General features: G+C 42.8%; 1 protein-coding gene across 3 annotated transcripts in view; it reads left to right on the top strand.

Annotated features, from left to right (window-relative positions):
* LOC122446358 (endogenous retrovirus group PABLB member 1 Env polyprotein-like) overlaps positions 1-24322 on the top strand; it is a 29156-nt gene extending 4834 nt beyond the window's left edge. Inside the window, exons 1-2 of one of the 3 annotated variants that reach the window (XM_043476459.1) lie at positions 11527-11639; positions 22399-24322. In XM_043476459.1, coding sequence (XP_043332394.1) covers positions 22400-23935 — 1536 coding nt within the window. In that variant the 5' untranslated portion in view covers positions 11527-11639; position 22399 and the 3' untranslated portion in view covers positions 23936-24322. Of the gene's footprint in view, positions 1-11526; positions 11640-17071; positions 17114-22398 lie in introns of those variants that run through there. The other 2 variants (XM_043476457.1, XM_043476460.1) reach the window with 2 other exon arrangements.
* The last annotated feature ends 279 nt before the right edge of the window (positions 24323-24601 follow it).

Below are 24601 nucleotides of genomic sequence, written 5' to 3'. Positions count from 1 at the left end.
GCTCAGTAAAGAGACATGGCTCAGGGGAGCAGGAGGGAGTTTCGTGGACAGTTTTGGTTGACTGCTCAGCCCTAGTTAAGCCCTAGGCTAGTCCTGGGAAACACTGTCAAGTGAGGGCTGTCTTCCAGGCCTCCCCAGCCTTTTCACTGTCCCCATGCACCCCAGAGCATCATGAACTTGGTAGGGACCTCTGGCTCCCGCTGGGTCAGCTGCTCAGGCCACCTTTTAGGGAAGCCCCTCACTGCAGGCTAGAAGAGGCCCAACCTTGTCCTAGAGATGCTGTGTGTGCTAAGTTGCTCAGTCGTGTCTGCAACCCCATGGACTGTAGCCTGCCAGGCTCCTCTGTCTATGGGGATTTTCCAGGCAAGAATACTGGAGTGGTTGCCATGCCCTCCTCCAGGAGATCTTCCCAATCTAGGGACTGAACCAACGTCACCTGCATCTCCTGCATTGGCAGGTGATTTTTTTTTTTTTTAACCTCTGAGCCACCAGGGAACCTCAAACTTTCCTTAACTATAGTTAAGGAAATATATATTAAGTAAACAAAAGTTCAGTTCAGTCATGTCTGACTCTTTGCGACCCCATGGACTGCAGTATGCCAGGCTTCCCTGTCCCTCATCAACTCCCCAAACAAAAGTTATAAACACTCAAAACTTAATCACTCCCTTGTTATTTTACTATGTTTTACCATTACTGAAACTTTTGAGGTAATTTGTGTCTGTTGTATGTATATGGTGGAAATAGTGGGAAATGATGGGCTCCTGCATGCCTCCTAGAAATCAGCCATAGTGGGAGTGTTTACATCGTGGAAATTGGCAAATGATACAAATTAGGGCCATGTTTTACTCTTGTTGTATGTTTAGAGAAATGAAATAGTGAAGTTGCTAATGTCAGAATTGTAAGTGGAATCCATTTCTCCTGACTCCATCAATGCTTCTGAACCATGTTTTGAAAAGTTGTTTTCTCAGTCCTTACCTTATTGGTCTCCTCTAGTGTCTCTAAACAATCTTTACCCCAAAGCATGAAAGTGTTTATATACAGGCTATTGAAAAAGTCATAGAACTATATGTTCAACAGACATTTATTGAGTACATGCTGGACTTCTTAGGTGGCACTAGTGGTAATGAACCTACCTGGCAATGCAGGAGATGAAAGAGATGCAGGTTCAGTCCCTGGGTTGGGAAGATCCTCTGGAGGAGGAAATGGCAACCCACTCCAGTACTCTTTCCTAAAGAATCCCATGGACAGAGGAGCCTGGCAGGCTACAATCCACAGGGTCACAAAGAGTTGGACATGACTGAAGTGACTTAGTATGAAGTGAAGTGAAAGTCGCTCAGTTGTGTCTGACTCTTTGTGACCCCATGGACAGGCTTCTCTGTCTATGGAATTCCCCAGGCAAGAATATTGAAATGGGTAGCTGTTCCCTTCTCCAGGGGATCTTCCCAACCCAGGGATCGAACCTGGGTCTCCCACATTGCAGGCTGATTCTTCACCTTCTGAGCCACTGGGGGAGAGACCAAGCATACTGGAATGGGTAACCTGTTCCTTCTCCAGCAGATCTTCCCAACCCAGGAATTGAACTGGGGTCTCCTGCCTTGCAGGCAGGTTCTTTACTGTCTGAGCCACCAGGAATATAAATGAAGTGTATACACACACATTGCTTCACTATCATGTGGTGGTCCACACATTAAAAACTGTAAACAGGGTCCTATAGTAGAATTGAGGGAGACAAAAATGTGTAGTGATTGAGAGCATGAGCTTTGGGACTTTCCTGGTGGTCCAGTGGTTAAGACTCAGTGCTATCAATGCAGAGTGCCTGTGTTCGATCCCTGGTCAGGCAGGTAGATCCCACATGCTGGAACTAAGACCTGGTGGAGCCAAAAAAAAAATTAAAAACAGCAAAAAAAAAAAAAAAAAAAAGAGCGTGAACTTTGAAGTCAGACTAACTTGGGTTCAAGTACTGACTGATTCCCTGCTAGCTCCACGACCTTTGGCAGATTACTCAACTGTTCCAAGTTCTAGTTTCCTTGTGCGAATAAAAATGGTAATCCCCTCATAAGGGTTATTTGAAGATTACACAATAATGTATGTGAAGCACTCTATGACTGGTGTGGAGTCAGCATTCAATACACATGAGCTTGAAACAAACCTTGAAGAAATAAATCTTAAAAGAGAAGGATACTAATTCTTTGGAATTACAAGCAATTCATGTATTTCTGAAGTTTGAATTTCTGTTAAATGAGTTTCATTTACTCTGGGCTTAGAATGGAGGCTGATTTGAGGTCTTTGCAGACACACAAGGCCCCCTTTGACCTCTGTGTTTGTCTATGTGCGCTCATCCTCTGGTGAACTGACCGCATGTCAGAGCTCACTCACTGCTGACCTCTCCCTTGCTCCTTACCCCAGTTTCACTTCCAACCAACCACAGTCCACGAAAAGTGCTCTTACTTAGGGCACCAGAGGAGTTCTGGCTGAACTTTTTATGGCATTTGATATTCTGATGACGCCTTGTGTCTTTAAGTAAGGTCTGGCCAATTTAGCTTTTAACTGTACCCAAAGGTGGAGAAAGTGAAGGCAAGGAGGCTTGAGGAAAGAAGTTGGGAGAAACAAGAATATCTGTGAAAGCTGTGTTTCTCTTGAGTGAATATAATTTCCTAAGAGTTCTCATCATAAGAAACACCTTTTTCTCCCCTGTTTTTTCAGTGTTGTATCTGTGTGAGATGATGTATGTTCACTAAACTTATTGTGATGATAATTTCATGATATATATAAGTCAGATCATCATTCTATATATCTTGAACATATCCAGTGCTATATGTCAGTTATATCTTAATAAAACTGAAAGGAAAGGAAAGAATGAAGATAATTCAAAGGAATTTTAAAGCAGAGCTTTGCTATATTTTTAGAAACTGAAGTGTTTCTTGTTGATGTTACTCATGGTGATTTTCACAGTCAGAATCATTTGGAGTTACTTATACCCATACTGTGTGCTTCATCCCCCTGCTTGCATCTCAGATATTCTTCTGGGGTAGTTTTCTTTTTTGAGGTCTGTCCTTTAAGGAGCACTTTTAGTGGGAGTCTGTCAGTAAATTTTCTCATTTTTTGTTTACCTGAAACTATTTTACTTGCATTCTTGAAAGAGTTTCTCTAAGTACAAACTTTTAGATTGAAAGTTCACTTTGAAGATTTTGTTCCACTGTCTACTGACTTCTATCTTTGTTGAGAATTCTTCTGTCAGCTTAATTTTTATTGTTTTAGAGAATTTCGACTTTGCTTTCTGGCTATTTCTTTTTTTCTTTGTTTAGGATGTATCCTGCTTCGAATTTATTGAAATTCCTGAATAAAAGGATTGAAGTCATATTAGTTTGGGAAAATTCTCAGCATATCTTTACTTCTTTCCAGAATATCAATTAGGTGTATGTGGGACCTTCTTACTATCCTTGTGCTTACTTACCCTCTGTTTCATATTTTTTGGTCTTCTTTGTGTTATTTTCTGTTTACTTTCCTCAGATCTATTTGATTTCTTTAGTTGTGATTGTTTTCCCCGTGATTTAACCCATTGAATTTTTTTTTTTTCCCATTGAATTTTAAATAAAAATTTTTCTATTTTAATTTCTAGAAGTGATAGTAGGTTCATTTTCAGATTTGTTTTTTTAATTTTGGAAAAACATCTGAAATATTCTTATTACGTTTTGCATAGAGTAATTCTAATACCTGAAGTCTTTATGAATCATCCTCTGTTATTAGTTGCTTCTGCTGACTTTCATTCTTGGTGGCTTGTTTCCTTTGTTTTATGTATTTTTTGATTGTGAGCGCATTTGCTGAAAATATTATTTTGCAATAAAAATTCCCTTGCTCTTTTTGTGAGCATTGTAGGTACTACCATTTGTATTCCCAAACCTCTGTGTGTGGCCACGTTTGTGGTTACAAAATCTCATAGAAATTTTATTGTTATTTTTGTTATTGTTAGCTCCACCCAAGCCAGGGCTAACACAGACCATTTTCTTTGTTGTCTGCCACTGCTGGGTGGGTTTTCTTCTAGGTCACCTTTTCCCCAGGGTGTAGCCTACTTGAGTTGTGGCTTTCTGCAGGGTGGCTCTGGCTCTTCACCCTAGTTGAGATAGTTGAAGATCCATAGATGCTCCCAGCATGGGCAGTGGTGGCAATAGTCACCTAGCTCTTGTCTCCTGATTCAATCTTGGCCTCAGGGAGGTAAAGTACAGTTATTTTCTTGGAAGCTAATCTATTTAAAGAAGGCTTTCTCTATTTTGTCTAGACTTTTAAGCTTGCTTTGTACCCATGATATTTCCATATACCTAGGCCATTGTGTTGAGGAAATGGAAATCTGCGTGCTTGTCTCTTACCGCTGACATTCTGAATGTGCTTTTATTATACCTTTCAGCTGTTATTTCTTGCTAGCCCAAGCAAAATTAATTTCTGACAATGGAAACGAGAAGAAAAATGAAAATCACTTAATGGAAACTCACTTTCTAGGAAACTTGACTCTTGGCTAGCTCTGCAGTCTAGCCAGCTCACAAAGCTTATAGTCAACACACATTTACTGAGACCCCAGGGCTGCTAAGGAATGGAGGAGCTTTCTAACAGACAGAGGGCAGCTCCTTCTGTGGAGAAGATTCACAAACCAGCATTATCCCCATAATGTTTGGATAAGAAGGGCCAAAAAACTCCATTAGACTAGTTTCTCATTTGCAGATCAGTGGCTTGGTAGCCAGAGAGAGTGTTCTGTTCAGGGCCACAGAGTTGGGACTTCTCTCAAAGATATGAATGCAGAAACCCATTATTTTTTAAAGTTTGCTTGTGAATTCATGTAGACTTTTGTTCACCGAGCATTAATTGAATGTCTTCTCTATGCCAAGTCCCAGGATGCCCTTTAGCTAGTAAGTACTCAGTAAATGGGTAATATGCACACATCCTTGTCTGTATACAGAACAGACACTCTGTTGCTTCTGAGTCTCTTTATTCACCCTCTCCATATTTCCCACCCTAACCCTGAGCTACATACTCCACAAATAGGTGAGAGGGTGTGTACCTGGTGAGGAGAAGAATGATCAAGCAGGAAGTGCTATTATGGACCCCATGGGACTTGGGTAGGATTGCCTGAGCTCAGAGCCTTTACTCTTGGGACCATGACCTCCAGGGAGAAATCAGTGAGAACTGGCCACCGGCATTTGTGAGTCTAACACTGCCACACACTACCTGTTAGACTCTGAGCTTCAGTTTCCTCTTCTGTAGAGTGGGAGTTCCTTCTACTGAGTGTTAAGCACGCAAGAGACACTGTCCTTGCCTTTAAGAGCTTTTTCTTTTTAAAAATGGGTGAGAAAAGGAATTCCATAATGTCCTAAGTAACAAGAAAAAAAAAAAAATCACCCTTAGTCCATAATGCGAAGAAGTCTCTGTGTATCTATTTAGCCGGGATGGATGTTTCTACAGCCTGGCTTACACTGGCAAAAATGGGCAGTCATTCCTTTGAGCCTACCACTCTTCCTCCTTAGGGATAGCAGCTGCCAAGTTTTTTTTTTTTTTTGTCTTTAGTTCTCATTCCTCAAATGACAGCTACTGTCACATGGGCTACTATTACCCAGCCACTAGGGGGCCAGAGTCATTCATAAAAGGCTGCATTTAAAAATGAAATCATAAAAATCTTAAAACATCTTGAAGTTGGGGAGTGTGCTTTTGTGGAACTAAATCCAATTTGAGTATAGAAGCCAACAAAAATAAACCAGAACAATAAGCAAAACAAATATCTTGACACCCCAGGAAAAAGCCATAGCTCATTGTTTGAGCAAATGGCACTAACTCTGTTCCCAAAGACAACTCTGCTCATTCAAAAACTATCAAGGGCATTTCTTCCTGACTTCAAAGTTAGGTTTTAAACTCACTTCCAGTTCCCACCATGGCAGTGGAATTCCTGGACAGGTCTACTTGAAAACAGTCTGCCTGAGCTGAGTGGCTGATGCTGGGTGGGGAGTTGGTTGCCTGGGAGGGATGTGTGTTGAGGGGTGGGTTTGCATAACTAAGGGCTGTGGGAAATGTGAGTGAGCTGGGGTAAAGGATTCTCTTGCAATGAAAACCTCTTATGCCCCATATATGGAGGGTGGCATCCCAGATGGACATTTTCCAGGTCCAAGCCTATGAAATGGTTCTGCCTGATCTCTGCCCTACTCTGAGGGTGAGAAGAAAGTTCACTTACTGAGGAGAATGAATCGGGCACAGATGCTGCAGGCCATGGACTTGCCCTGACCTGCCAGCCTTCCTGGCAAGACAAGCAGTTATTAGAGCCTGGTGACGACTCCCTGTGTCTGGGGACGCGCTGTCTGCATTTCTAGGAGCCGGCTCCTTCCCAAGGGGAAAGAAAAGTGCCAGACTGTGGAAGGGTCCAATTATTGGTGGCTCTACTTTGCAGAATGACTGTCTTTGAGTGAAGTATGTGTTGTGGAATCAAACTTGGCATTTTTAATTAAGAAAAGAATCTTAGTTCTCACCTGCCATGACCATGTGTAAGAAAAAGAATTCTTCACACACTTCTCAGGAAATGACTTCAGAGCTGCTTTGCTGCTCTGAATCTTCTTGGACAATGACCCAATTGCAAACAGTTGGTTTCATAAATGGATTTTTCTAATTTGAATTTGATACTTGTATCCAACTTCCTTAGGATTAAAAAATTCTTAATATTGCTATCAAAGGTAGCTGTTTCTGCTAACATTGTTGTAATCAGATCTGAGGGGTTGAATGGGTTATGAGCATCTTACCAGGGCCAAATACCTGTGACAGAAGAATTTTCCAGGCTCTTTGGGGATATTAGAAGCTGGAAAATTGGCAGCCTCATTCCTGGGTCTCAGAATGGGTCTGTGCTTGAAGACTAATGGTTTAAAGAACTGTTCTGACCTTGGCCTTTAAGTAAACCACTGAGCTAATGCCACTGACCTAGCACCATGACTGCAACAACAAGCAACTCTGGATTTGGGAATCCCATTTGACTTCTAGCTCTGCTGTGTGTAAGCCATATGATCTTGTGGAATCTAATCAACTTCTCTGAGACTTGTAAAATGGAGAAATAACCCTTTCCTTACAAGGCTGTGGGGAGGAGAATAAAATGAGATAATATATTTAAAGCACCACATTCAAAGCTTGTCCAGTGGACAGTCAATGTCTGATAGTGTCCCCACTATCTCTACCGTTTGAAGTCAACCCCATTTTGCAAAAATAAAAGGGCTGCAGTTTCAGAAGACTGAAGGTTCTTTTACCTTTAGGTGCAGAGAACGCTTTGATCCTCCTGAAATAGATGGCTCCCAAATTTACATTCCAGCCCTGATGTCTCTTCCAGGCTTCAGGCTGGGGTGGAAAGTTTACAAATGGTAGTTCTATCATGGTAAAGTATCCAAAAATAAAATTCATCTCTGCTTCTGTTACCCGACCCACGACAAACACCCGGAAACCCCAACCAGCAAACCTGGTTTTCCTTTCATATTTCTTTTTTTTTTTCTGTTAATGATAGCACCATTGTTCAGGATGCCCAGATTTCAACTTAGAATCAGTTATCTCTCTTCTCTTTTACTTTCATCCCATCCAGTCAGCCTCCAGATCCACCTGAAGCTGCCTTCCTTCTTCTTCCCTCTTCTTCCATCCTCCCTTCCTTCTATTCAAGCCAGTCTCAGAGCCAGCAGCTCAGGTACAATAGAAAGTGTCCATGGAGGCTATTTAGGTCTTCTAACCCCAGCCCAGATTGTACCTTTGGAGCCTTCTCTGATGCTGACATTAGCCTCTCCTATCTACCCTGTTGTTCACCCCTTCCCCCCAGATCAGTTGCCTCCTCAGCTTTCTGTATTTTCCTGCTCATGATTCTTCAAAGACTCCATGTGATCTACAAGAAAGATTCCTTAGTTCACTGTGCCCACCTTCCATTTCTGACTTAGTCTCTCACTTTCTCTGCTCTGGCCATATATACCCACTTCCTGAAACTGTCATTCCTTTCTCCAGCCAAGCTCTTCCATCTACCCACCTACTTCCTTCCTTCTTAGTACCCACCAGCCTAATAGTCCTCCTAGACTCTTTCTTAATCAATTGGTTGGAACCACAATCCTTTCTGACATTTGAGTACTTCCTTCAATGTGCATTTCTTCATCGGGCTTACCATCCCAGAGTCAAATCAGACATGACTTGTGAGATGCCCCAGTAGGCTCTGACACCCTGGGAGATAATGCAGTTTAGTGGTTAAGAACCTGCTGCTCTGGTGTCAGATGAATCTTGGTCTAAGTCCCAGCTCTACTATTTGCTAGTTTCATGATGTTTGGGCTAATTCTTTAGCCTCTCCTATCCTCTGTTCTCTTATCTACAAAGCTGAGTAATCGTCATGCCTACTTCACGTGATTGTTGCAGTCTAAGGTGACGATGCATTTTAAAGCACTTGGCATAGTGGCTGGTACCCAGAAAGTGTTTGCTAAATGATTGCTATTATCTTTCACTTCTTGCTTTGTTTAACTTTTTATAGCAGATTTATTAGTGAGGAAGACTGACTGTGATTCCAGATTTGTTCTAGGGCTGTATAACATGTAAGATGGTCAAAAGATTGCACATGGAAACCAGAGAAATGGAAGTGATAGCTTATTGGGTTGTATGGTTTTCAAGGGCAATGATGATATTACTTTCATTTTTGTATCCCTAGCCTTAGCAAAGAGGTGTAATTAGAATACAAAAAATATGTTTAAGTCAACTCAATGTTGAGTTCCAAAAAATTGTGATTACCTGTGGTCAGTCTTCATTCCTGTCTGTTTCTTGTGATTGTCAAAGTGAACTTTCAGAATGCTGGGATTCACTCATTTCCTGTTCTTAAAAAAAAAAGTGTGTTTAAATGTGTGAATATACACACATACATCTAAATTCTTACTGTTTTTCTAGTCTGTCTTCGTTGGGTATATTCCTCTTCCTCTTTTCCTATCCTAGATATTTTGGGTTCAGGTCTGACTATAGACTTTTAGGTTATAGGTCTATATAATCTTAGATTATAACCAGGCCCAAAAGAACCTTGCTGAAAGGAGAGCTACATGCATCAGACCTACCTGAATTGGGCCCTGGAGTTAAATCTTCAGTAATCCAGTTTTCAGAGTGAGCTGGAAGAGGTCACTCTGCAGATGCATTAAGTCTGCAGGTTACTGATGAGCTTTGCCATTTTCTTGAAGATCTCCTACCTTGATTTCTGGGCCATTCCAGTGGACTTGTCACAGTATGGTTCATGCACTACATGAGTTCCCAGTGTAACGTCTAGATGGGTATACAGAGTGCTTACTTTGTTGTTACTGTTTAGGTTCTGGGAGCTTAAAGGTAGAAATTGAATATATGTGTTCACAGTGTGTCAAGCACCTTTTCTGGAAGGGTTAAAATGCAACATTTAAGTAGTTACTAGAGTAAAGAATGAATGGTAGGTAAGGTTTTTCTTCCCCTCTCATCTCCTTGTTTCCTTTCCCTTCCACTCTTTCCAGTGTAGAAAAGGAGACTTTGTAAGGAGGACAATGCATAAGGATTATGGCCACGATTACCAAGACATGCATTTGTCTGTATTGTATTGTAGATGTTTATTGAGAGCGAGAAAGTTCTGGTGCCCCCTAGGGGTCTGGAGGCCCTCAAGGATCTGCTTTACCCCTTCAAATGGAACCAAGACCCAGAGGGAGGGCAAGGGTGGTAGAAAAGACCCAGGAGTTCATGAGGGTGAGGGGACAAAAGAGTAGAGGAATGGGATATACTCCTACTGTCTGACTTTGGACAGCACCTTGCTAAGGTCTGATCACATTGTTACTCCCAGAGTCTTTGATTCCCCCGAAGTATCCCTTTACTCCAACTGGTTCTGTGGCTTTGGTTGAGCTGATGTGGGTTAGGCCTGTGAAGCTCTTTAAACGTCCTCGTCTGGATTTTGGGTCTGCAGGTGGGCTGCTGACCTGAGCGGACGGTTCCTGAAATGCAGCCCCTCAGTGTTCCTGACCCTGTTGACTGCTTCCTGCCTTCAGAGAGGCTGAGGGGACTGCCGCAGACCTGTGGTTTCTCCCTCCTGATGTCGTCAAGGGAGAGCGGCGCCATCTTTCCTGGGGCATTTCTGGTGAAGAAGTCACTTTCTTTGGTTAAAGCTTTACAGGTAGATAGCCCTGGGCTCTTCTTCAGGTTCTGCCAACTCTTGGCTTTTATGGCTGGGAACCTTTGGCTTAGGGAAAGATATCTCAGGACCGAGCCTGGGAATGGAGCAGGCAAGAGGCATCCACCCAGTTGAGGGTGGAAGAGGAAAAGGAAACAGCAAATGGGACTGAAACAGTCAAGAGAAATCAAATTTATAAAATTTATTAAATAGTAAAAAGGAATTAGGGGCCCTTCGCTGTTCATGGCCAAGGATGAGGTAGGACTGTAAGAGTGAGAGTCTTCTAGATTGCCCGCCAGTGCCAAGTGGCCCAGAAGGAAGGATGACTGAGAGGGGTGCTGTGTGAGGTCACTAGAGACCATGGGAGTTGGGGGGTGTGGAACAGGGAGGAAAAGCACATGTTATCACTCATGTGGGGTGAGTGGGTAAGGAGGCTTTTCCCAGGAAAACACAAATGAAAAATCTAGTTCCTCTGCTAGGATGCATGCCCCTGAATTTACAAATAAGGTCTGAAGCTCATTATCAAACCCGTGTCATTGAATTTCATGCCTGTAAAGGAAAGAATCTGGAGCTTGCAGAACAAGAGCTCAGCTCTGGGTTAGGCTACGTGTGTTTAACTGCACAACCGGCTCTGCCCCTTGGTTGTGCAGCTTTGATTAAATGAGTTTTTTTCCTCTCTCAGCCCTGATTTTCTGTTGAGAAAATACAGAATAATAATACTGACTTATTGTTATGCGGAAGACTAATGGGTTAGACTCTAGAAATTATTGGCATGAGAATTGCCGCCAAAATGGTAGATATTGTGAGGTTCCCGTGTCTTCATTGTGCACTTATCAGCAGACATGGTTGACTTAGTTGCTATGCGTTAATAACATTCCTGATCATACCAGGCCATTTCCCCCTGTCTTTAGAGCAAAAGTCGCAGCCTGTGTGTGCCTGGGTAGGTGAGGGAGGGAGGTATATGCCAGGCTCTGGAGTGAGCTGGCTTCCTTTGTCACCTGTCAGAGCCATCAGTACAGACCCAGGCTTCTAGGGAGACCTCAGAATTACAGTCCTGTGGCTATTTCCACAGGATGTTTGGGACTGGGGTCAGAGGGCGTCTATATGCTCTGGGCACAATGGTCTCTAATCATAGAGTGTTATGGAAACTTCTCTTTCATGGATCATTTAGGAACACTGAACCAGAGGCCCAGCCTCATCCTAGACTTGGAACTTGGACAGGAGACTTGAACTGGGCTCGCAATTTCTCTCAACAGAACTGTTGAGTTCTGTCTGACAGCCTGGGAGGGGCATCTCTTAAAGGGAACAGGCTTGAGGAAGGATCACAGAGTCCCAGGAGAGAAAGTCACTTGAACTGAAGAAGTTTGGCAAAGACAGATTAAGCAGCAGGGCTCAGAGAGATCAGGGGTCTCCAGGGATGCCCTAACCCCATTCCTGTGCCCACTCCCTCCCCAACCCTTGCTGCAAAGGATGCTCTAGGAAAGGGCTGGGTGCTAAGGTAAGAACTGTCTCTCCCAGCCCAACACCTCCACTGTGGGAACTGCGGGAAGGTAAGATCTTGGCAGGTAGGCAGTCAGGAGGGGCCTGCTTGCAGCCCAGGCAGCAGCCTATGGAGGTCAGGACAAAAGCAGCCAAAGCATTGCAGGGCGGTGCAGCCTTGACTGACAGGCTGCTGGGCTACACTTATTACCACTGGACTTGTGTAATGTGTCTCTACCTCCCTCTAAAGCTCCTGCCTCCTCGACTGTGGTAGTCTGATAACCGTGCCAGGCAGCAGTCGGGCCGCAGGAAATGTTAGCCTTATTGTTGGAGAGCCTTACTGTCTCCCAGGTGAACTTCTGGAGGGAATAGTTGGGAGTGAAATCCTGGGAAAAGATGGGGCAATTTTGGAGAATGTCTTTAAATGTGATCATCGTGCTCACTGAAGGGTTAAGATGGCCCTGGAGTCAGTGTGTGTGGGACCGGCTCTGAGGTTTCTTGGGCCCAGAGGAGGCACCAGTGTGCATAAAGCTTGTCGTGGTTGATCTGTCTCTGTCAAACTGATGGCTCTGTTCCCTCGTTGATCTGGGGTGATGGAAACAGTATTTCAAAAATACTATTTCCATTGCCTGGCCTTTGGGACAGCAGTGTATGTTAGGACCAACCTTGCTGGGTTTTTTTCACGTTGTTGTATCAGCAGGGAGATGACTCTCATCGCTTCTCCATCACAGTGGCTCATCTCTCCCTACCTCCAAAACCCCTTTCCTGCTGAGATCCCACTCATTTTTCAAGACCCTGCTTAGGTCTGGGTAAATCATTCCTTGTTCCCAGTGTTGTTTATTTACATGTTACTCTTGCTCATTATCCCATATGTTCTGCAATAATACATGGATCTCTGCTTACCTTATCAGGTTGTAAGTTCAAGAGAGGGTGCATGCGCAGGTGTGTGTCTCTTAGTCATCATTTTATCCCCCAGTGAGTCATGTACTATTTGCCAAAACTAATAGGAAGTCCTATGAAGTAAGCAATATCCTGATTTTACAGATAAAGAAACTGAGGCTTAGGGAAGGTAAATGCCTTGCTCAAGGCCACCCACCTAGTGGGTGAAGGAGTCAAGATCCAGGCAAGCCAGGATCCCAGCTTTACCCACTGTACTCTACTGACTTTTATGGGAGGAACTTAAATAGTCCACGAATCAAATATGTTCATCTTCCTGCCCCCCCCCCCCTTTTAAAGAGAACTTTAATTTATTTTTAGCTGTGCTGAGTCTTCACTGTTGCGCGGGCTTTTCTCTAGTTGTGGCTGGCAGGGTCTACTCTAGTTGCAGTCTCGGGCTTCCCATTGCAATGGCTTCTCTTGTTGCAGAGCACAGGCCCTTGGTGCGCTGGCTTCAGTAGCTGCGGCTCCTGAGCTCCAGAGCACAGGCTCAATAGTTGTGGTGCATGGTCACAGGCTTAGCTGCTCTGTGGCATGTGGGATCCCTCCTGATCAGGGATTGAACCTGTGTCTCCTGCATGACGGGCAGATTCCTTAACACTGAGCCACCAGGGAAGCTTCATGGGACTTCTTTTGAAGATGTTCCGTATCTTCAGTTGCCTGTCACTGCCAAACCAAAGCAAAACAAAAAAAACCTAAAATTAGATTTTTAAAATGCTGTCAGAAGATTGAAAAGAAAATGTCATATAGATGTAGTGACAGTGCTGCTTCATCCTTAGTACAGACAGGCATCTCTGGCACTGTGGATAATGAGTAACATTGCAAATTATAAGCCCTCCAGTCTGAAAGATTTTGAGTAAGCCCCCTTATGATCAGCATTACAAGGTGTTTCTTCTGTTTTCTTCCCCCAGATAACATTGCAGTTCCTCTAGCTGAGTAATTTGTCCTGCAACATTAATATGTAGGGTCTATTCATGTCTTAGAAAAATGTTCTAGTAACTTATTTTCTCTTTTCTGGTAAAGTCATTGCACTGAATCATCCTCTCAATGAAACTCTTTTAAAAAACCATTAATGAAAATGTTAGTGTGTTTGTACCACGACATCCATCTAGATTTAAATTTTTATTGGGCAAACAGAAGAAATGAAGAAATCCCCTTGTGAAAAATCAATCAAAACTGCCTCCACCCCCACCAAAGCCTTGTCTTGTCAATAGTGTCACAGACCAGCCACCCTCACCTTTCCATCTGCGTTTCTGGCACTGAATTCAGTCAGCTGAGTCCAAGCTACCATGTAAGGAACAGATTAAACTAACATCCATCAAGGTGAAAGATAATTATTACTTGTGTCAGACAACACCTGTTTTTGCAGCATTCCTCAACTTAGTTAAACTGGAGACAGGCTAAACTTTCCACTGAATTTTCCACTTGACAGTTGCTCCAGGCAGTGTGTCTGCAGAACACCCTTGTTATGTTTACATTTTTGAGGCAGATTAAAAATGTCATCCGTGAAATATAACCCAAAAATATCAAACTGTAATATAGAAATTCAGGGGCTGAATGGGAGTCATACTGAAGAAGACCAACCCTTCGCTGCTTCGAGGGCAGAAATCTATCATCGCACATCTTTTATGGTGCTCCACGTGCAGACTGGCCACAGATAGCCTTCATACTTCACATCATGGTGGTGTTGATCACTCTTCATTTGCCCTCTTTTGTACTATGAATCATTTCTCGACAGCTTCTGCTATCTTCTTACCCATGGAGAGCCAGGTGCCATTTGGAATCTGTGGGCACCGGGTCTCCTTTACCATAGCTCCATTTCCATGGCTATGATGATGTTTTTACCTGGGAAAGGAATCTCTGACCTGGGGCAAAAATCTGAAGATTTTTGTTTTTAATTGAAAAGTGACATTGGTGGGGCTGCTGTGGAAGTGCGAATGTCACTGCCAAGTATGCTGCCTGGTCGTCCCTTGATAGAAAACAGGGAAACCAAAAGAAGAGGAAAGGGCCTTAAACCTCCAGAGGTTTAAGCTGGGACACGTTTTTGTACCTTTTCCAAGAGAAAAGGAGGAAAATGGAAAACGGGGGCAGGGTTCCCTCTCTGAGGGAAGGTTACAGACTCTGCAGCTTTTCTGGGCATTAATCTTACGCATTGTGTCTGTGTTGACTTCAGTCACTTTCTTTGGATGTACTCTCAAAAATGGGCTCCAGCCTAACTGAAGGGAGAGGGGAAGGAGACTTGAGGCATCCCTTTAATGCAGGTGTGGACATTAAGAGGCATTTCAGTCAGTCAGTCAATTCAGTCGCTCAGTCGTGTCTGACTCTTTGCAACCCATGAACTGCAGCACGCCAGGCCTCCCTGTCCATCACCAACTCCCAGAGTCCACCCAAACCCATGTCCATTGAGTCAGTGATGCCATCCAATCATCTCATCCTCTGTTGTCCCCTTCTCCTCCTGCCCTCAATCTTTCCCAGCATCACGGACTTTTCAAATGAGTCAGCTCTTCGCATCATGTGGCCAAAGTATTGGAGTTTCAGCTTCAACATCAGTCCTTCCAATGAACACTCAGGACTGATCTCCTTTAGGATGGACTGGTTGGATCTCCTCGCAGTCCATGGGATTCTCAAGAGTCTTCTCCAACACCACAGTTCAAAAGCATCAATTCTTCACACTCAGCTTTCTTTATAGTCCAACTCTCACATCCATACATGACCACTGAAAAAACCATAGCTTTGACTAGATGGACCTTTGCTGACAAAGTAATGTCTCTGCTTTTTAATATGCTGTCTAGGTTGGTCATAACTTTCCTTCCAAGGAGTAAGCGTCTTTTAATTTCATGGCTGCAGTCACCATCTGCAGTGATTTTGGAGCCCAGAAAAATAAAGTTAGCCGCTATTTCCCCATCTACTTGCCATGAAGTGATGGGACTGGATGCCATGACCTTAGTTTTCTGAAAGCTGAGCTTTAAGCCAACTTTTTCACTTTCATCAAGAGGCTCTTTAGTTGTTCTTCACTTTCTGCCATAAGGGTGGTGTCATCTACATATCTGAGGTTATTGATATTTCTCCCAGCAATCTTGATTCCAGCTTGTGCTTCCCCCAGCCCAGTGTTTCTCATGATGTACTCTGTGTATAAGTTAAATAAGCAGGGTGACAGTATACAGCCTTGACGTACTCCTTTTCCTATTTGGAACCAGTCTGTTGTTCCATGTCCAGTTCTAACAGTTGCTTCCTGACCTGCAAACAGGTTTCTCAAGAGGCAGGTCAGGTGGCCTGGTATTCCCATCTCCTTCAGAATTTTCCACAGTTTATTGTGATCCACAGTCAAAGGCTTTGGCATAGTCAATAAAGCAGAAATAGATGTTTTTCTGGAATTCTCTTGCTTTTTCGATGATCCAGCAGATGTTGGCACTTTGATCTCTGGTTCCTCTGCCTTTTCTGAAACCAGCTTGAACATCTGGAAGTTCATGGTTCACTTATTGCTGAAGCCTGGCTTGGAGAATTTTAAGCATTACTTTACTAGCATGTGAGATGAGTACAATTGTGCGGTAGTTTGAGCATTCTTTGGCACTGCCTTTCTTTGGGATTGGAATGAAAACTGACCTTTTCCAGTCCTGTGGCCACTGCTGAGTTTTCCAAATTTGCTGGCCTATTGAGTGCAGCACTTTCACAGCATTATCTTTCAGGATTTTCAGTAGCTCAGGTGGAATTCTATCACCTCCAGTAGCTTTGTTCATAGTGATGCTTCCTAAGGCCCACTTGACTTCACATTCCAGGATGTCTGACTCTAGGTGAGTGATCACACCATTGGTTTTATCTGGGTCTTAAAGATCTTTTTTGTACAGTTCTTCTGTGTATTCTTGCCACCTCTTCTTAATATCCTTTGCTTCTGTTAGGTCCCTACCATTTCTGTCCTTTATTGAGCCCATCTTTGCATGATATGTTCCCTTGGTATCTCTCATTTTCTTGAAGAGATATCTAGTCTTTCCCATTCTATTGTTTTCCTCTATTTCTTTGCATTGATTGCTGAGGAAAGCTTTCTTCTCTCTCCTTGCTATTCTTTGGAACTCTGCATTTGCAGGGAGCCGGCCTGCTCAAGGCCCAAAAAGGCCCTGGGAAAGCCCTGAGAGAGGCCATTCCCTGTCCCGCCACCCCATGATAAAGTAGTAAAACATTTGCTGGGTCTCCTTTGTTTTTCCTTGAGAAAAACATAGTAGTGACCTTCACTTAGTAGTTTATCTTGGAATGTTAAAAAAGGAATGTAAGCTTCTGCAATCACTTAAGACAAAGAATTGTATTGATGTGACAAAAACCAGATGGCATTTTTATGAACTATGTTTTCTGCTTGTACTAGTATAAAGGTAGCTGTTTTACTCAATAAAATCACTGACTTGCCTCAAGAGCATTCAGTCCTCTCGACCCCATCCTTTACTTTCGGTTCTTTTCTCAGGCTTCCGTGCTGTTGCGATTGGGACTTGTTCTCTTTGCTGGCTGGTCCCGGCAGGTGGCGCCTGAACAGGGACTTGATCAGACTACACGGTCGCAGCTGCCGGAAACGTGATTACAGAGATTTTTTCACAAAAGAAAAAATCTTTCACTCACTCACAAAAGAAAAAATCTTTCACTCACTCACAAAAGAAACGTGAGTACGGATTTTTTCAGGGCAGAGAGGGTTTTTTAGTCGAGAGTATAAACAATGGGTCAAGGTAGTAGTAGGGAGCTTTTTGTAACTATGCTCAAGACTATGTTAAAGGTGAGAGGAGTTACTGCTGCTAAACATAAATTAGAAAAGTTTTTGTTGTTTGTAGAAGAAGTTTGTCCTTGGTTTCCTGAGGATGGGACTGTGAATATAGAAACTTAGAAGAAGGCAGGGGAGCAAATTCAGCAGTATTATTCTTTACATGGGGCTGAGAAGGTACCACTAGATGCCTATTCATTATGTACTCTCATCAGGGACTGTTTGGACCCTGAACATGAAAGCAAAAAATTGGAGACTGTGTTGAAGAATATAATTGGCAAACCTCCCACCTTGCCTAATGCTCCCCCTTTGGAGCATGTTTATGATATGGCAGAAAAACCCCCTGTACAGAGTTCCTCTGACTCAGATTCTGAATTAGACCCTGCTGAGCAAGCAGAAGATCCATGGGAGTTATTTGCTGCTGAAAAAACCTCTGTTAAAACACAAGCAGAATTATCCCCTTTTTCAGAGGTTAAAGAATTGCTTACAACTGTGACTAAACGTCTTGATACTCTTAACTTAAAACTTTTTTTCCTAGCCCTTATGTCCCTCTAATCAGTTACCATCGCAGCCTCCATCCGTTATTGCAGGATTAGACCCACCGATTGCTGATATACAAAAGGGGTCTGAGGCTCCCGCACAGGCATTATCTGTAAAAAACACCTCTGAACTGTCCCCCCTCCAACTTGCAATTTGCCAGGTGAGGCAACAGGGAGAAACTTTAGAAGGATTTCCCATCCTGTTCCCCGTCCTTGAAGATGCTCAACAATGAAGGTATTATGAACCCCTGCCATTTAAACAAATTAAAGAATTAAAACAAGCCTGTGCCCAGTATGGACCAACTGCTCCTTTTACTATGTCCATCATTGAGAATTTAAATAGTCAATATTTACCTCCCAATGATTGGAAGCAGGTCTCTAGGGCCTGCCTCACAGGGGATTATTTGTTATGGAAATCAGAATTTGGAGAACAATGTGGAACTTTTGCGGACAGAAATAGATGGAATGGACTGCAAGTGAGTTTTGAAATGCTTATGGGGGCTGATTATGGGGCTTGTGGGGGCTGAAATGCTGATTAGGGCTACTAATCAGCAATTGAATTATCCCCCTGAAGCTTATCCCCAAATAAATGAGGCAGCTTTGATAGCTTGGAAGTGGCTTCCTACATCTAATAAAAAATCTGAAGATTTATCAAAAATAAGACAGGGCCCTGACGAGCCTTATCAGGATTTTGTGGCTCATCTCATTGACTCAGTGTCACGAGTTATAGGAGATGAAGAAGCTGGTATGGTTTTAACCTGTCAGCTGGCATATGAAAATGCTCACTCTGCTTGCCAGGCTGCTTTGAGACCCTACAGAAAAAAAGGGGCAATAGCTGATTATATCCGGATTTGTGCGGATATTGGGCCATCATATATGCAAGGTTTAACCATTGCAGCTGCTCTTCAGGGAAAAACTGTTAAAGAAATACTGTACCAACAAGCTAACAAAGGAAAGATTAAGAATAGAGTTAACGGGCCCCCTGGTAGCTGTTTCTCTTGTGGACAGATAGGACACCGAGCTATACAGTGCCACCAAGGGAAAGGAGAGACAGCTGGTAAGCAAAATGATAACCCTAATTTGTGCCCCAGATGTAAAAAGGGATGACACTGGGCAAGGGATTGTAGATCTAAAACAGATATCAATGGAAAAGTGCTTGCGCCTGTGTCGGGAAACTGGGTGAGGGGCCAGCCCCAGGCCCTGAAACAATGTTATGGGGCAATTCAGGAAAATCATCAGGGAGCGATTTCCAACCCAGAGTCAAAGATCTCTATAGAGCCACCTCAGGCAGCGCAGGATTGGACCTCTGTTCCTCCACCTATATAGTACTAACTCCTGAAATGGGAATGCAAGCACTACCCACTGGGGTTTATGGACCGTTGCCACAAAATTCCGTGGGTTTGCTATTGGGAAGGAGCAGTTGGACTATGAAAGGATTACAAATCGCCCCTGGAGTAATTGATTCAGATTTTACTGGAGAAATAAAAATTATGGCTTGTGCCCCAAAAAACATTGTTAGTATCCCTTCTGGACAGCGCATAGCTCAATTGGTCATGCTGCCTGCTATACCCATGGGGAAAATAAAAAACGCTCAACCGCGGGAAGGTGCATGTTTTGGGTCATCTGATGCTGATTGGATTCAAAATATAAAAGAAACTCGCCCAGAATTAGAACTACTTATTAATGGGCACAAATTCGTGGGGATATTGTATACTGGGGCTGATGTCTCTGTAATATCCTTAAATGATTGGCCAAAAAATTGGAATAAGCGAGTAGCCATCTCCACCTTACGGGGAATTGGCCAGTCTCATAACCCTGAACAGTTCTGAATTGCTTAGGTGGAAGGATGCCGAGGGTCATGAAGGATATATCCAGCCTTACATTTTACCTAACATTCCTGTTAATCTGTGGGGAAGAGATGTTATGAAACAAATGGGAGTTTACATATTCGCCCCAAATGATACCGTTAGTCAGATGCTTTTGAATCAGGGGCTATTGCCTAATCAGAGATTAGGAAAAAATGGAGAAGGAAATTTGTCACCTATTCAAACTAAAACCTTGCCTCTTTGATCAGGATTAGGATATTTTTAGGGGAGGCCATTGAATCTCCTGCGGCTCATGCGGACCTGATTACCTGGAAAAGTGATGCGCTGGTCTGGGTCGATCAATGGCCTCTCACAAAAGAAAAAATATTAGCCGCAGAACAATTGGTGCAGGAACAATTGGCGCTTGGTCATATTGAACACTCTAATTCGCCATGGAACTCTCCTATTTTTGTAATTAAAAAGAAATCTGGTAAATGGAGATTACTACAAGACCTTAGAAAAGTTAATGAGACCATGGTTATTATGGGACCCTTACACCCTGTCTTCCTTCTCCTATAGCTATTCCAAACTTATAAATTAATCATTGATTTAAAAGATTGTTTTTATACTATACCACTGGCACCACAAGATTGTCCTCATTTTGCTTTTAGTGTCCCTGCTAATAACTTTCATCAACCCATGAAGCGTTATCAATGGAAAGTACTCCCTCAAGGCATGGCTAACAGCCCCACTTTATGTCAAAAGTTTGTTGCTAAAGCCTTGGAACCTACTCGCCAAAAATATCCTTCTCTATATATGATTCATTATATGGATGACATTTTACTAGCTCATTCTAATGAAAGTATTTTGTTGTCTGCCTTTTCCGGCTTGCAGGCTGATTTGCAGCACTATGGCCTTCAAATAGCTCCTGAGAAAGTTCAACATAGCCCACCTTATTCTTATTTAGGCTTTAGACTGGAAGGGGAGACTTTTAAAGCTCAAAAATTGGAACTTCGTAAGGATAATTTGAAAACATTGAACGATTTTCAAAAATTATTTGGAGATATTAATTGGATTCGCCCCTATTTGAAAATCACTACTGGGGAATTAAAACCCCTGTTTGATATTCTTAAAGGACCTTCAGACCCTACGTCACCTCGAGTTTTGACTGATGAAGGACGCCAAGCTTTAAATATAGTAGAAAAAGCATTGGCTGCTCAAACAAGCTCTCATTGTGATTATACAAAAGAATGGGGCTTGTATATACTACCTTCTAAACACACCCCTACAGCTGTTCTCTTTCAAGATTCCCCTCTTTATTGGATACATTTGCCTGTTTCCCCTGCTCGGGTACTCACCCCTCATTTTGATCTAGTTAGTAACCTTATCGCTAAGGGCTGTCGGGATTCCAGAGAATTATTGGGGAGAGACCCTTACTTTATCTGTTTACCATTTACAAAGGAACAACAGAACTGGCTATTCCAGTTCAGTGATTCCTGGAATGCAGCCCTAGCTCATTTTGCCGGCAGATTAGAAAATCATTTTCCCACTAATAAGCTGCTACACTTTGCTAGTCAACACGACTTTGTGTTTCCCTCCATAGTTGTTTCGCAGCCACTTACAGACACAGTCACCGTATTCACCGATGGATCCTCAAACAGGAAGGCTGCTTATGTTATTAATGATACTGTTACCTCCTGGTTTACAGGCTGTTCCTCTGCACAAGAAGTAGAATTATGCGCCGTGTTTGCTGTTTTACAACACTTTGCCTCTGAACCTTTGAATGTTTTTTCTGATAGCCATTATGTTATTAGAGCTCTTAACCAATTGGAAACTGTTCCTTTTATTTATACTGTTAATTCAGTGATTCAGCAACTGTTTTGCGATATACAAGCGCTTTTACATCAAAGGACTTACAAATGCTTTTTTGGCCATATTTGCGCTCATTCGAGTTTACCTGGAGCACTTACTTCTGGAAATGCATTAGCTGATTCAGCCACTCATATTTTCCTTTCCAAGACCCAACTCGCAGAACGTTCTCACCAATTACATCATCAAAACAGCAATACCCTCAGATTACAATTTAAAATACCCCGTGAAACCGCCAGGCAAATAGTTAAACGCTGCCCTGTTTGTCCTCAATTGTTTTCTGTTCCTCACTATGGTGTGAACCCCCGCGTCCTCCTTCCCAACCATTTATGGCAGATGGATGTTACTCACGTTCTTTCCTTTGGTAAATTGAAATATGTTCATGTTAATATAGATACTTTTTCTGGATATATTTTTGCCTCTTTACAAACAGGAGAAGCAGCTCAACATTGTATCGCACATTGCCTTGCAGCATTCTCTGTTATGGGAACTCCAAAGACCATCAAAACGGACAATGGACCTGGATATACTTCTGCCACTTTTCTTAATTTTTGCTCCTGTCTCTCCATCTCTCTTAAAACAGGCATTCCCTATAATCCCCAAGGCCAAGGCATCGTTGAACGAGCTCATCAGACATTAAAACATCAGCTTTTAAAATTAAAGAAGGGGGAGTTATATCCCCTCACACCATATAATTACTTATATCATGCCCTTTTTATTCTTAATTTTTTAAATTTGGACTCTGAAGGCAAAACCGCGGCACAGCAATTCTGGTCTCCAGCCGCTACTAACAAACCTTTCGTAACTTGGAAAGATCCAGTTACTAATCAATGGCATGGCCCTGACCCTGTTTTGATATGGGGGCGGGGACATGTTTGTGTTTTTCCACAGGATGCCGAAGCACCGCGCTGGCTCCCGGAGAGGCTGGTATGCCAGACGGAGACGGTCACTGACTGCTCGAATGGAGAGGCTGTGGATACAAGAGAGGAATGTTCTGCCAACAAATCAACAACTACATGAGTTCGTGGAACGAGCAAGACACATTGCTGCGGATACAATCAATCCACACACTTCCCTATCATACCTGGTGCTTGCATTAGCATGCGCTGTTACGAATCAAGCCTTTCCCAGCGCTGAAGGAAATGTTTTTCTCTCTTGGGCTCATTCCTATGCTGATTCTCATAATGCCTCTGCTTGTTGGGTATGCACTGCCATGCCTTTGTCAGTTGTAAATGGTTTACCATGGTGGGTTTTGCTGATGAGTCAGGAAGAATTACCAGCGGTGTGTGGATTTTTAGAACAATATAAGCAGATTTACCTTAGCCTTAATCCTCTTAATATCACAGCTTTGACCTGGTGTAATTTGAAGCCTAATAATTCCCTAATTCGATTTAATGCCAACCAAAGTATTAGGACAATTTCTGCTGCCTTTAATCAGTATGTTAATTCCTCCAGTAAGGGACAAGATCACCCCAGCCGATATTTTGGGGACTATTATCAGATTTGGGATGAATACTTTTGGATGACCCCGGAAAAAGGACAATTGCTGAAACAAGCGGACATTTGCTGGGAACAACAAGAACATCAACCCAACTTTGGAGAAAGAAATTTAGGCAGACATTTGTTAAAGCATATGGGTATTACTCCTAATTCTTTGTGTGAGCGCATAATTGATGTTACTTTTTCCGTCAAAACATCCACGCCTTGGCCAGGATCTGATTGGCTTTATAACCCAGGCATCAGATGGGTTGCTCCTAATGGAACAAAATGGATTTGTGGTCCTAATGTGTGGCCATGGCTGCCTGTGGGCTGGGTAGGACGGTGCAGCCTTGGATTTGTGTTTGCTCCCGGCTGCATTAGTCATAAGCCCATCAAGAATCCGGCCAACATCCCCTTTTTGAGAGCGAGATGGTCTCAAGCTGTATTTCATTGGTATGACTATTTGGCAGCAGTATTTGTTCCCTCTATTGGGACGGTCGACATAATGGCCCATGTAGATGCTTTAACTAATTTTACTCAACAAGCCTTACTAGATACAAAGAAGGCTATTGAAGCTTTAAATGAAGAACAGAAACAAATGAGAAAAACCGTTTTACAAAACCGAATGGCCCTAGACATTATTACTGCTGCTCAAGGTGGGACCTGCGCTATGATAAAAGTAGAATGTTGTGTGTATATCCCAGATTTATCTTCCAATGTGTCTGATGCTGTAAATGATCTTCAACATCAAATACTTTCTATGCAGAACTCCTCCCTTTCTTTTTGGGAGCAAGTTAAATCCTGGTTTGAGAGTGATTGGTGGAAAACCCTGCTTATAGTGCTTGTTATTGTACCCTGTTTTCTTCGTTGTGGACCATGTTTTTTACAATGTATTATGAATTTAGTTACTGAAAGAATTATGAAGTTTTCCCGTATTATGAAAAAATAACCTTGTCTCCTTTTTCTCGAGGAAAGTGTAGGGAGGCTCGGCTTCTTAATAAATAAAGAAGGGGGAGATGCAGGGAGCCGGCCTGCTCAAGGCCCAAAAAGGCCCTGGGAAAGCCCTGAAAGAGGCCATTCCCTGTCCCGCCACCCCATGATAAAGTAGTAAAACATTTGCTGGGTCTCCTTTGTTTTTCCTTGAGAAAAACATAGTAGTGACCTTCACTTAGTAGTTTATCTTGGAATGTTAAAAAAGGAATGTAAGCTTCTGCAATCACTTAAGACAAAGAATTGTATTGATGTGACAAAAACCAGATGGCATTTTTATGAACTATGTTTTCTGCTTGTACTAGTATAAAGGTAGCTGTTTTACTCAATAAAATCACTGACTTGCCTCAAGAGCATTCAGTCCTCTCGACCCCATCCTTTACTTTCGGTTCTTTTCTCGGGCTTCCGTGCTGTTGCGATCAGGACTTGTTCTCTTTGCCGGCTGGTCCCGGCATGCCTTCAAATGGGTATATCTTTCCTTTTCTCCTTTGCTTTTCACTTCACTTCTTTTCACAGCTATTTGTAAGGCCTCCTCAGACAGCCATTTTGCTTTTTTGCATTTCTTTTTCTTGGGGATGTTCTTACTCCCTGTCTCCTGTATAATGTCACTAACCTCCGTCCATAG

This window comes from Cervus canadensis, chromosome 8, assembly GCF_019320065.1.
Source record: "Cervus canadensis isolate Bull #8, Minnesota chromosome 8, ASM1932006v1, whole genome shotgun sequence".
Lineage (NCBI taxonomy): Eukaryota > Metazoa > Chordata > Mammalia > Artiodactyla > Cervidae > Cervus > Cervus canadensis.
This window is presented reverse-complemented; position numbering and strand designations above follow the sequence as displayed.